General features: G+C 44.1%; 2 protein-coding genes across 3 annotated transcripts in view; one reads left to right on the top strand and one right to left on the bottom strand.

The window, feature by feature from the left end:
- The first annotated feature begins 1,470 nt into the window (after nt 1-1,470).
- Nucleotides 1,471-13,446, top strand: part of UPF2 (UPF2 regulator of nonsense mediated mRNA decay) — a 125,296-nt gene continuing 113,320 nt past the window's right edge. For both annotated transcript variants that reach the window (XM_064369041.1, XM_064369042.1), the window contains exons 1-2: nt 1,471-1,576; nt 10,006-10,385. In XM_064369041.1, coding sequence (XP_064225111.1) covers nt 10,024-10,385 — 362 coding nt within the window. In that variant the 5' untranslated portion in view covers nt 1,471-1,576; nt 10,006-10,023. The remainder of the gene's footprint in view (nt 1,577-10,005; nt 10,386-13,446) is intronic.
- Nucleotides 5,300-5,983, bottom strand: LOC105710858 (transcription factor BTF3-like). Its single transcript, XM_064369037.1, has one exon. The coding sequence runs from the start codon at nt 5,981-5,983 to the stop codon at nt 5,498-5,500; it is 486 nt and encodes a 161-aa protein (XP_064225107.1). The 3' UTR covers nt 5,300-5,497.

Below are 13,446 nucleotides of genomic sequence, written 5' to 3'. Positions count from 1 at the left end.
TCTTTAACTCCCGACCTAGGGTGATTCGCCCGCCTTGGCCTCCAAAGTGCTTGGATTACAGGCGTGAGCCACCACGGCTGGCCCAAAATATAGGGTTTAAAAAAAAAATACAGGAAGCAGCAACACTCAATATGAGAGGATAATTTGCATGCTAAGAGTAAATGGGAAAGCAAACAGTAAATAGAGGCAAATGGGCAAAGGTTGAATAATAGGCAATCTGGACTTCCCTTAGGTATTTGTGGTTGGTAGTAGCTCATTTTGTGGGCTTGGACACCAGGTGGGGCCCCGCATGTCAAGCAAACGTCAAGACCAGTTCCTCTGGCTCCCGACCAGACAGAGCCACCTACTCAGATCATGTTGGCAGGACCTAGCACTGTTGCACGGCCAGATGCATCATTTCAGCAATTCAGGAGAAAATAAGCAGTGTAAACTGATATCCATTTTTAAAATTTTATTATTTTTTGCTTTATTTTTGCTGATACCCATTTTTAAAGGTCGGCCTGGGTTCGCATTCAGAAGAAACGTGGACGCTAGCCATTTTTTTTAAATGGGTGATTTCATTTGATAACTCAGGGAGGTCTTTCCACTATAATTTAAAATTATTTTCTTGCTAGAACTGGGTACTTTCTAAGAATTGTATGGAAAAAGCGTTGATTCTTCTTCGCCCGGGGTGGTTTTTACGTCGAACACCTAGAACTGCTTCTGGAAATTCCCCCGCGGGAGTTTCGATGTCTTTTAGGGCACTATAAAAACTAGACCCATTCCTAAGTGACTCCCACCTTCCAAACCAGCCATATTCTCTAGTTTCTCCAGTTTCCAATCTTCTAAATCTTCAACATCTCCCCTCGAATTAGTCCAATCAAACTTTCCCTTCTTAGACCTATTCCTTACATCCGCATCAGAAAACTCCTATGAGAATCACGTGGCCAAGCTTGTCCTTAATGGCGCTCCGTAACCCTCCTAGTATTCCACCACCCTTCCTCGCCTTCCTTGAGCTCCGCCCCGCCCCATTCGCGCTCCCCCCGCCCCGCACTTCCCTCAAAGTGCCTGCGCCTGCGCAGCTCCAATTCAGGCGCTTTCCCTTTCCTGGCGACCAATCCACTTCCTGCCCCCGGTCCTCGGAACACTCCACCCCTCCGCTGGGGCCCTGGCTTGAGGTGCTGGTATTGGCCACCCTACGCATTGCCTGTCTGAAAAATTCGCACTTCTCATCGAGTGGGGAATTTGGAAGAGCCATTAAGTGGGTGGCACCTCTATGAGTCTTTGCCGCGGACTCATCACCCCAGAGTCAAGCTGAGGGTATCGGCATGCTGCTGGAAGGGCGACCCAGACTGTTTCTAATCGGGCAGTCGCGCGGACCGCCTTTTCCCCGCTCGCCTCCCTCCGCCCCGCCCCCACTCGCAGCCCGGCCGCGCTGGTGAGTGGCGGGCGGGAGGGCGGGCGGGCGGAGGGAGGAGGGGGAACTGAAGGAAGGCGGGCCCTCGGCTGCGAGATAGGTGGGGGGAGGGGAGGGGAGAGCCCGAGCGCTGGAGTTGGTGCTGGGAAACCCGGGGCTAATGTTGACAACAGGCTCGAGGTGAGTCCCGGGGATCCTCCTTCCCCTCCGCTCCAACGTTCGGGAGGAAACGAGGCTGGGGGGCACCGGCCTAGACTCCTACTCCCTGGGGGACCCCAAAGGCGACTCCGCACTCCAGCTCTCCGGGGGCGGCGAGCAGTGGAGGGACCGCGGGTCCGGCGTCGTTCTCCTCAGACCCCCTCTGTCCGAAGCTCCCATCAACGCGGGAGCCCCCGGGCCGGGCCAGGCATGGGGGACGGTGGAGGAGGTGCCTGCCCCACAAGCCTCGGCTGGGCCTTGGGGCTGGAGGCGGGGAGCCCGAGGTGGAGGGGCGAAGGTGTTCGGGGGCGTGGAGGAGAGCGAGGGGAGGTCGGGGGAAGCTCCTCCAGAGCCGGGAGCGAAGCGAGGGCGAGGAAGTGGGGAGGGCGCTTGTGTGGGAGGATGCGGAGTGAGGAGACCGGCCGGGGAGGCTTTGGTGGCTAGGGAGTGTGGGGCGAGAAGTTGGGGTTGGGGCAGCGATGGTCTGCGAAAGTGACCGTGGATACCCGTGGGAAGGGGAGTTGTGGCGGGGAAGTGTGGTGGGTGTAGACGTTCCTGCACCACCAGAGCGGGGTTTGTAGGAGAGGTGTGTGTAGGGGAAGGGGTTTGGGGTGTATCTGGGGATGGATGGTGGGCATGGGCTGTTTGGTTGACTTCCTTTGAATCACATAGGCTGGTTGATTCTTCACTTTGCCTTCAGCCCTTCAAGGCTCCCAGCACTCTCTTCTTGCTAGGACTGTTGGACTAAGGAGGTGATCACAGGATATTTGGTCCCCAGGTTGGCAGAGCAAAGCCAGCTGGGGTACACGCTGGGGTGATGGGACCTTCAGCTCTCTTGCTCTTCTTAGAGGACTTAAACGACACGAAGTGATGCATCAGACCAAAGTGAAACCCTCGCTGACGCTTTATCTCATTTGCCATAGTTCTTAGGTGTTCTTAACGTTGTCAGACTCCATATTTGGGAGCTGGTAAAATTTCTAACAATTCTTAACGAGTCCTTTATACTAAGGATGTTCTTTAAAAAATAAAGTCAAAAACTGGGAGATAGTGTTCCCGTGCTGTTCTGTCCTTAGAACATTTTGAATAGGAGAACTGATAGGTAAAACAGCATTCTCGCACTCTGGAGTATTTTCGGAGCACTCTGATTGGGATTTCATACATAATCCATATGGTACTTCGCAGGGGAATGTCTTTAAAAGGGAAACACCCCCTTTCAGTACCCTCTCCCCCAGTACACTCCATTAGTACTTTTACTAGTAAATTAGTTTTATTTTCTTTTGGAAATTCAGAATATATTTAGAATACCACATAAAATATACAGTCCAAGTGCCAGGACACTATTTTGGGAGCTAGAAAGGTGGTTTTAAAGCATGGCTCCCTTTTAAGGGTAGTCTGAATATAACTGTATTCAGCAAACTAATTGGTAACAGCTAATCGGATTCCAGTGAAAAGATCACGACTTTTTCTCTTTATTATTATTATTATTTTTTAATTAGCAACTGCATCTGTATTTCTCCTTATTATCTTGAGAAAGGATCTGTTTAGAATTCTAGTTTTGACCTGAAAATCTTTTGGAAACACTTTAGATGAAAAGTTTGACTGTTAAAGTTTAAACAGAGCAAGACTCCGTTTAAAAAAAGAAAGAATTTTAGCATTTTATTAAATACCACTTAATGCTCAGTTTTTTAAGTCGACATAAAATAAACATGTATTGAGGTGAATCATAGTTTGTATATTTTATTCGTTTTAGTGTACGTAGTGAAAAAGAGTACTGGGTAGTGAGTTTTGGTCCAGCCACGAAACTCACTGTGTAATCCTGGGTAGGTAACTCTGCTGCTGTCCTTGCAATGTCAAAATTGTGGATAGAATTAGATAAAATCTAATAGTCTTTATCTGGCTTTACAAATCTTTCATTGTATGCTGAATTTCTCAGTGTTCTTTGTGACAGAATATTTATTAATGCCTCCCTCATGCTAGTTACTATGCTAGTATTTTAAGAATTCTTCAAGATAGATAGCAGTATATCTGTCTTGCGGATAAATAAGTGGAGTCAGAGAAGTGAAGTTGCCTGATTTCCATAGCCACCAGGCTGCAGAGTTGGGATGCAGACTTAACATCTGTCTGACTTCCAAGCCTATGCTTGTTGTTCTCACAAGTTGCATTGCTGTCTCTACATGAATTTAGATTTTTGTCTTATTTTTTTTGTTTATGGGAATTTAGTTTCAAGTATACTTTGGGTGTATGCTTGTAGTGTAAGGATTAAGTGATTGAAAGAAGATACCAGTATCAGGACTTAAGGGTTTTATGGAGAATCTGTTTTATTATGCTGTAGGGTAGAGTCTTTTTTTTGAGACAGAGTCTCATTCTGTCCCCAGGCTGGAGTGCAGTGGCGTGATCTCAGCTCATTTCAACTCTGCCTCTCAGGTTCAACGATTCTCCTGCCTCAGCCTCCCGAGTAGCTGGGACTCGCGCTTCCAGCTAATTAAGTACTCTACTAGACGTGGGGTTTCACCACGTTGGCCAGGATGGTCTCCTGACCTGGTGATCCATCCACCTCAGCCTCCCAAAGTGCTAGGATTACAGGCATGAGCCACCGTGTCTGGCCCCGAGTCTAATTTTTGAATGTCTACTGTAGGTTTATTTCACATATTAAGTACTCAAAATGTAATGAACAGATGAATCTTATTAAAGAGTCATAAAAGTTTGGGACTTTGTTGAACTAATAAATTATGATCTTTGTCAGTTTGTCAGATACCATGTGAATTTCTTAATGTTTTCTTAGAAGAACTTAAGATTTTATTTTATCTTTAAAAATGAGACAGGCTAGGCTCAGTGGCTTATTCCTGTAATCCCAGCACTTCAGGACGTTGAGGCAGGTGGTCGGGAGTTCGAGAGCAGCCTGACCAACATGGAGAAACCCTGTCTCTACTAAAAATACAAAATTAGCCGAGCATTGTGTTGCATGCCCATAATTCCAGGTACTCAGGAGGCTGAGGCAGAAGAATTGCTTGAACCGGGAAGTGGAGGTTGTAGTGAGCCGAGATTGTGCCATTGCACGCTAGCCTGGACAACAAGAGCAAAACTCCATCTCAAAAAAAAAAAGAGACATAAATTTTAAGTTCTGATGCCATTCTTTGTAGTTTCCTGTGATGCTGAAATGTCACTTGTTGATGCTTCACATCACAAAATGGGAAATCTATGTAAAATTTTTTTCACATAATGATTAATATCCCTTAATCAGATTGTGTTATTACCTTAGATATTAACTTGTCCCCATATGTTTCAGCCAGAGTCTGCTAAAAGTTAAAAACATTATGTAAGAACTGCTTAACCATTACGAGGGATTCTTTCTACTCTTGAGATTCATAATTCTATGGTTTGTCATAGTTAGTATTTATGAACAAGTCTTCCATCTCACAATTTGTTACTCTCAGGATTCTTTGGTTCAGAGAATGGGTTCAGATTCCAGTTCTGTCAGCAGCTGTGGAGGCCTTGGTCAAGTTACTTGGTCAGGTATCAGTTTACTCATTGATAAAATAGAGAAAATAAAACCCACCTCATAAAGATTTTAGTATTAGAGATAAATGTATGTAAAATGTTTAGTAGGGTACCATGAGTAGTAGGTATTAGTATTATAGTCTCTTCGAAAGTTTACTTGCCTTAATTAACCTTGGTTTCAAACTTGATTCCCAGGCTTCTCCGGCTTAATTAGCTGCAAAGAATGAATTGTGTATAAGCAAAAAACTGAAAAGAGCTGCAGTGTCCAAGGGGCTTGGGCTTAAAAATATTAGAGATCTAGATTTTATCAGGTCCATAAACAAAAATTTCTTAAAAAGCAGTCATAATATAAAATAGCAGCTCCCAGTAACTTCTTCAAGTTTTATCTTCAGAAGTTGACTCAATTCAGTTTGCCTCATTCTTGGAAGCCTCGTCAAAATTCTCCACAAGATCTGGAACTTCATCATCATCCTCCTCTCCAGTAGCAAGTGGTGCTCTTCCATCCACAGAGTGTTTGGGCAGAGCTTCAGCCAGTCTTCTTAAACTAGTCGGACTGTCTGCCCCAAGCTGGTTGAAGATGCTGGGTAGCACTTCTGTCAGCTGCTTTGTCTCAGCATAGCCTGTAAAGGTGAAAGTGTTCGCTGCCAGAGATGCCTGCACTTTAGGGTTGTTAAAGTGGATCACTCTTCCTTGGTTTGTAAACATATTCACCTCTTCAATACCAGAGATATTGTTTACCCCTAACTTCTTTAAGGATAACTGAAGTTTTTTATCATCTGCTGTGGCTGTTCTATGAACCACCTTCCTCTTTCTGTGAGCAGTTCCTTTCCCACCAATGCACACTTGTGCCTGCAGTTTGGCGAGTTCTTCCTGGTTCATTGTTTCTTTCATCTTGTCGGAGCGGATAAGGGGTCGCGCGGGGGACTAGGGTTGGTGCTCAGGGGGTCTCGGGTGGACCAGCTGAGATTAGGCGCACACACGTGGGGATGCAAGATGGCAGCTGGTGGTTTGTATTTGTAATCCTAGCACTTTGGAAGGCTGAGGTGGGAGGACCCCTTGAGCCCAGGAGTGTGAGACCAGACAGGGCAACGTACCGACCTTGTCTCTATTTTTAATTAACAGTATTTTAAAATTTAAAAAATAGATAATATAAATGTTAATGTTTTCTTGGTGTAGTTATAATGCTTTTTCATATTTTAAAGGTAAGAGTGTGTGTGATGTTCTCTCTCTGTCACCCAAGCTGGAGTGCAGTGGCACAATTGTGGCTCACTGCAACCTCTGCTTTCTGGGTTCAAGCAATTCGGCCTCGGCCTCCCCAGTAGCTGGGATTACAGGCGCCACTATCATGCCCAGCTAATTTTTGTATTTTTAGTAGAGATGGGGTTTTACTATGTTGCCAGATAGGTCTCGATCTCCTGACTTCAGGTGCCGCTCACCTCGGTCTCCCAAAGTGTTGGGATTACAGGCATGAGCCACAGTACCCGGCCCGTAATGACGGTTTTTTTCCCCTAAGATGGAGTTTCGCTCTTGTTGCCCAGGCTTGAGTGCAATGGCGCAATATCGGCTCACTGCAACCTCCCACCCCCAGGTTCAAGCAATTCTCCTGCCTCAGCCTCCCAAGTATCTGGAATTACAGGCGCCCACTACCATGCCTGGCTAATTTTTTGTATTTTTAGTAGAGATGGGGTTTCACCATGTTGGCCAGGCTGGTCTGGAACTCCAGACCTCAGGTGATCCACCCACCTCAGCCTCCCTAAGTGCTGGGATTACAGGCGTGAGCCACTGCACCTGGCTGATTTTTTAAATAGGACCAAGAGCCTTTTTTTTTTGGTTCTGAGTTTCACCAGTGGGGTTAACTAAAGCTTTTAGGTGTCATTGTCAAAATAAATGCATAGAACAAGGGAGTGGAGAGCAATGAGAGGGTGAAAGAAAAAGTAGAAGGAAAAGGTAGTTATGAGAAGATACAGGCTGTGGCATGTACCTGCAAACATTAGTGTTTCTATTGGCCTAGGTTGCTTTCTGTGATACTAACATTTTGTTAGAGTACTGAGGTAAAGTCTTTTTGTATTTAAAAAATATTGATATTGCAAATGATTTTTTTTGGTAACTTAGTTTTAAGTGCTGTAATTTAAAACTTATATTTGAAAATATTTAAGTGTACTGTAGCTTTTAATAAAAAAACTGAAAGCCAGCCGGGTGCTGTGGCTCATGCTTGTAATCCCAGCAGTTTGGGAGGCCAAGGCAGGTGGATCACTTGAGGTCAGAAGTTCAAGCAGCCTGACCAATAGGGTGAAACCCCATCTTCACTAAAAATACAAAAATCAACTGAGTGTGGTGGCATATGCTTATAATTCCAGCTACTTGGGAGGCTGAGGTGGGAGGATCACTTAAACCTGGGAGGTGGAGGTTGTAGTGTGAGCCAAGATCCCACCACTGCACTCCAGCCTGGGCAACAGAGCCAGACTCCAGAAAAAAAAAAAAAAAAGAAAAAAAAATGAAAGGCCAACACAATGGCTCACACCTGTAATCCCAGCACTTTGGGAGGCCCCGGTGGGTGGATCAATCACTTGAGTTTAGGAGCTGGAGACCAGCATGATCAACATGAGGAAATCCGTCTCTACTAAAAATACAACAGTTAGCTGGGTGTGGTGGTGACTGCTTGCAGTCCCAGCTACTTGGTGGGCTGAGGCAGGTGGGTCACTTGAGCCCAGGAGGTCGAGACTTCAGTGAGTTGTGATTGTGCCACTGTGCTCCAGCCTGGGTGACAAAGTGAGATATTGTCTTTTTTTTTTTTTTTTTTTTTTTTTACTTTTTATTCATTTATTTTTTTGAGACAGGATTTCACCATGTTGGCCAGGTTGGTCTCGAATTGCTGACCTCAGGTGATCCGCCCGCCTCGGCCTCCCAAAGTGCTGGGATTACAAGCGTGAGCCACTGTGCCCGGCCGAGACACTGTCTTAAAGAGAAAACAAAAAACTGAGAAGTTTAGGTAATTTTCTACTTCTGAAATAGAATTTTGATTTTCTTATATACAACTCTTACATAATTTAGGAGTTAAAACATGAAGCACTGTGCGTAAAAAAAATTAGACAGCTAGTTCTGAGTAGAGAAATATAATTTTAGAAAAGAAAAATCCAGAATTTTCCTCCAAAATACATTTTTTTGTTCCACAGTTACTTTCAGTTAACTATAAATAAGCCTGTACTGTAGGCCAGTGCTATCCAGTAGAACTTTCTGTGGAAGTGTTCTGTATCTGCCCTGCTATGTATGGTAGCCATTAGTCACACGTGGAATTGAGCACTTGAAATACAGATACTGACTGAAGAACAGAATTTCAAACTTTATTTAATTTTCATTAATTTCCATTTAAGTAACCACATATGACTAGCGCAGTAGTTTTTGGGTAACGATTTTGTCCCCAAAGGATATTTAGCAATGTCTGGAGTTATATTTGGTTGTCAAAATGAGGGAGAAGCTACTTGTCTGCACTGCATAGCAGGCAGGGACACTGCTAAAGCTCCTAAGTGCACATGGTGGCCCTTTCCCTCTAAAACCAAAGAATTATGCTGCCCAAACTGTCAGTGGTGCTGAACTTTAGAAACCCTGGGCGATAGCTACTCTGTATTGGCAGATACAGCACAGAACATAAGGATTTTATGTTCACGTTTATTTATAAATCAACTTTGACTAATCCAGATGAAGAGGTTAAAAGTCCAGTTTAATTTGAGGTAGTTTACTGTTTTTGCATCCGAATGTTTGATGATAAGGTTAGAGCAATGAAGTGCGATTTGGGAGTCTGCTCTTCTGTTTTGTCTGTTGATTTATAGGAAGCAAGGGCTTGTTTATGTTTCCTTTCTCAGCCGAAATACATTGAATATTGTATGAAATAGTGAACCACCATCTCATCATGGTTGTCAAATGCTAGGGTTAAATCTGACTCAAAATGTTCACAGATACATTCTACGGTATTTATAATCAAATGACATATTGTTTTGGAGTTGATAGTAGCTGAATCTGAGTGATGAGTACGTGGAGGTTCCGTATATTATACTCTCTACTTTTGTTTCGGCTTGGATTTTTCCTTATAAAAAGTAAAGAACGGGGCCGGGCGCGGTGGCTCACGCCTGTAACCCCAGCACTTTGGGAGGCCGAGGCGGGTGGATCACGAGGTCAAGAGATCGAGACCATCCTGGTCAACATGGTGAAACCCCGTCTCTACTAAAAATACAAAAAATTAGCTGGGCATGGTGGCGCGTGCCTGTAATCCCAGCTACTCAGCAGGCTGAGGCAGGAGAATTGCTTGAACCCAGGAGGCGGAGGTTGCGGTGAGCCGAGATCACGCCATTGCACTCCAGCCTGGGTAACAAGAGCGAAACTCCATCTCAAAAAAAAAAAAAAAGTAAAGAACGGCTGGGCGTGGTGGCTTACGCCTGTAATCCCATTACTTTGGGAGGCTGAGGCAGGCGGTCACCTGAGGTCAGGAGTTCGAGACCAGCCTGATCAACATGGAGAAACCAGGTCTCTACTAAAAATACAAAATTAGCTGGGCGTGGTGGCACATGCCTGTAATCCCAGCTTCTCGGGAGGCTGAGGTAGGAGAATCACTTGAACCCGGGAGGTGGAGGTTGCAGTGAGCCAAGATTGTGCCATTGCACTCCAGACTGGGATACAAGAGTGAAACTCTGTTTAAAAAAAAGTGAAAAACAAGTACTTAGACATGGGCATAACTAATGATAGGATGTGGAATGTGACCAATAACTTATGTTATCACAGAAATAATATTCATTTTACATGCCTTTATTTACTCTTTTAAAATTGCCAAGCTGCATTAATATGTTCTATTTAAAAAATAGTGTCTTATCATTTAAAAAAGTTACTGCATCTACGATACTGACATTCTTTTCCTCTTACAGATTGTCCTGGGTCACATAATGCCAGCTGAGCGTAAAAAGCCAGCAAGTATGGAAGAAAAAGACCCTTTACCAAATAACAAGGAAAAAGACTGCAGTGAAAGGCGGCCAGTGAGCAGCAAGGAGAAGCCAAAAGACGATATTAAGCTCACTGTCAAGAAGGAAGTCAGCAAGGCCCCCGAAGACAAGAAGAAGAGACTGGAAGATGATAAGAGAAAAAAGGAAGACAAGGAACGCAAGAAAAAGGAAGAAGAAAAGGTAAAGGCAGAGGAAGAATCAAAGAAAAAAGAAGAAGAGAAAAAGAAACATCAAGAAGAAGAGAGAAAGAAGCAAGAAGAGCAGGCCAAACGTCAGGAAGAAGAAGCAGCAGCTGCTCAGATGAAGTAAGGCGGTTGATTGTAGTTACTGATGTGAGGGAATGTGAAGATTGGAATATTTTTGGGAAAAAAAAACATTATTTGAAATATAGTGCCCCGGATGCAGCACTTTAAGAATTGAGAGTATCGGTCCGGGTGTGGTGGCTCACGCCTGTAATCTCAGCACTTTGGGAGGCTGAGGCGGGTGGGTGGGCAGATCACTAGGTCAGGAGATCAAGACCATTCTGGCTAACATGGTGAAACCCCATCTCTACTAAAAATTAAAAAAAAAAAAAAAAAGAATAAGAATTGGGAGTATCTTAATTTACTTGTTCCGTTAGTTTCACTGACTATAGGCATGCTTAAAGTACTTTAATTATTAAAATTAAATAATAATACCAATCTTTTTTTTTTTTTGAGACATAGTCTCACTCCGTCACCAGGCGCCAGGCTGGAGTACAGTGGCGCGATCTCGGCTCACTGCAACCTCCGCCTCCCGGGTTCAAGCAATTCTTCTGCCTCAGCCTCCCGAGTAGCTGGGACTACAGGCGCGTGCCACCACCCCCAGCTAATTTTTTTGTATTTTTAGTAGAGACGGGGTTTCACCATGTTGGCCAGGATGGTCTCGATCTCTTGACCTCGTGATCCGCCCGCAATAGTACCAATCTTTAAGGAGTACGATTTGAGGTCTTGGGTAATCTGGTTTATTTTATTTATTTATTTATTTATTTATTTAGAGATGGAATCTTGCTTAGTCGCCCAGGTTGGAGTGCAGTGGCGCTATCTCAGCTCACTGCAACCTCTGCCTCCTTGGTTCAAGCAATTCTCCCACCTTAGCCTCCTGAGTAGCTGGGATTACAGATACCCGCCATCATGCCCAGCTAATTTTTGTATTTGTAGAAATGGGGTTTCACCATGTTGGCCAGGCTGGTCTCGAACTCCTGACCTCAGGTGATCCGCCTGCCTCAGCCTCCCAAAATGTTGGAATTACAGGCATGAGCCACTGCGCCTGGCTGTTTATTTAGAAAAATTTTTTTTCATGTGAAATTAGTGGGGCATGGTTGTGCACACCTGTAATCCCAGTTACTCAGGAGGCTGAGGCAGGAGAATCACTTGAACCCAAAAGGTAGAGGTTGCAGTGAGCCAAGATTGTGGGCACTGTACTCCTGCCTGGGCGACAGAACAAGACTGTGTCTCAGAAAAATAAAAACTTCTTTTCATGGTAGGATAATACTCCATTTTTTAAAGTTGAAAACCTTCAGGTGGCTGCTGTTTCTTGAGTTCTTATATATCAGGCATTATTTAGAATACATTAGCATCTATCCTTAAGACAGTCCCAATGAAGTAAGTTTTATGGTTCTTATTTTACAGATTAATAAAATGAAGCTTAAGGAGGGTAAGTACGTTGCCTAAGGTCACAGCAAATAGTAGAGCTGCTGGGATTTAAAACTAGATTGGCCTGACTTTAAAACTCTTGACTGTTCATTAAGCACAATTCCACAATGCCTCCCATTCTTATCTTTATTTAAATCTATTTTTAACCTTATAAATATGTGCAAGTAAATAATAAACTAGTGGCAAATGTAGTTCTCTTAGAGATGTATCAGAATTGACTATAGTTGAGTAGCGTGAGTGCTTCTCTGAATATAAAACTTATTAGGCCAGGCATGGTGGTTCATGCCTGTAATCCCAGCACGTTGGGAGGCTGAGGCAGGAGGATTGATTAACCCCAGGAGTTCGAGACCAGCCTGGGAAACATAGCAAGACCCTGTCTCTATGGAGAAAAAAGAAAGAATAAATATATAACTTTTTTTTTAATAAAATAATTTTTTAAGAGGGCACTTATTCTTTTTGAGCTTCATTTTATTCTATAAAATAAGGCTCATAAAATTTAACTTCATTGGGACTGTCTTAAGGATATTTGCTAATATATTTTGTACAGTGCCTGGTACATAATAAGAGCTCAACAAACTCTAGCCAGGCGTGCAGGAGTGCAGTGGTGCGATGCCAGCTCACTGCAGCCTTGACCCCCTGGGCTCAAGCCGTCTTCCCACCTCATCCTCCTGGGTAGTGGGGACTATAGGTGCATGCCACCAAACCTGGTTATTTTTGTACTTTTTGTAGATAGAGTTTTACTATATTGCCCCGGCTGGTCTTAAACTCTTGGACTCAAGCAGTCCTCCTTCCTCAACCTCCCACAGTGTTGGGATTACAGGCATCAGCCACCATGTTTGGCCTAAAAAAATTGTTTTTTGGAAATGGTGTCTTACTATTTTGTGTAATCTAGTCTGTAATTGCTGGGCTCAAGTGATCCTCCCACTACAGCCTCCTTAGTAGTTGGGACTATATACGTGCACCAGTGTGCATGGCCAAATATGTAATTTAAAAAGCTTTTGGCAAACACGATTTTGTATAGGTCTAAAACAGCCACCTTTCTTCTCAGAGTTGTTCCTTAGGACTTCTACTTTCTTCCTTTTTTTGGAGGGGGGTGGGGGCATTGATGTGTTGTTAACCCAGGCCAGAGTGCAATGACTACTCTCAGGTTCCATCATAATGCACTGCAGCCTCCAACTCCTGGACTCAAGTGATTCCTCCTATCTTAGCCTCCTGAGTAGCTGGCATTATAGGCTCGTTCCACCACCGCTGGCCAGGACCTCTACTTTTGATAAGGAACAGGAACCTTAGGTCTGCAAGGCTATAGTAGTGCCTGGTTTTAGAACGATGATTCTTGAGAGATTCTTTTTTTTTTTTTTTTTTTTTTTGAGACAGGGTCTTGCTCTGTCCCCCAGGCTGGAGTACAGTGGGCTGGTCTTGGCTCACTGTAATCTCTGCTTCCTGGGTCAACGGGTCCTCCTGCCTTAGCCTGGGAAGTAGCTGGGACTATAGATGCACACCACCACACCTGGCTAATTTTTGTATTTTTTGTAGAGACGAGGTTTTGCTATATTTCCCAAGCTGATTTTGAACTCCCTGAGCTCCTGGGAAAATTACAGATATATGCAAAAATAGAATAGTATAGTGAACTAGTCTCCCATCTACCTAGCATATGTCCCCCTGGAGTATTTTAAAGCATCATAGCATTTTACCC

This window comes from Aotus nancymaae, unplaced genomic scaffold (genome assembly GCF_030222135.1).
Source record: "Aotus nancymaae isolate 86718 unplaced genomic scaffold, 86718_ANA_hifiasm-v0.15.2.pri h1tg000083l, whole genome shotgun sequence".
Taxonomy (NCBI): Eukaryota; Metazoa; Chordata; class Mammalia; order Primates; family Aotidae; genus Aotus; species Aotus nancymaae.
This window is presented reverse-complemented; position numbering and strand designations above follow the sequence as displayed.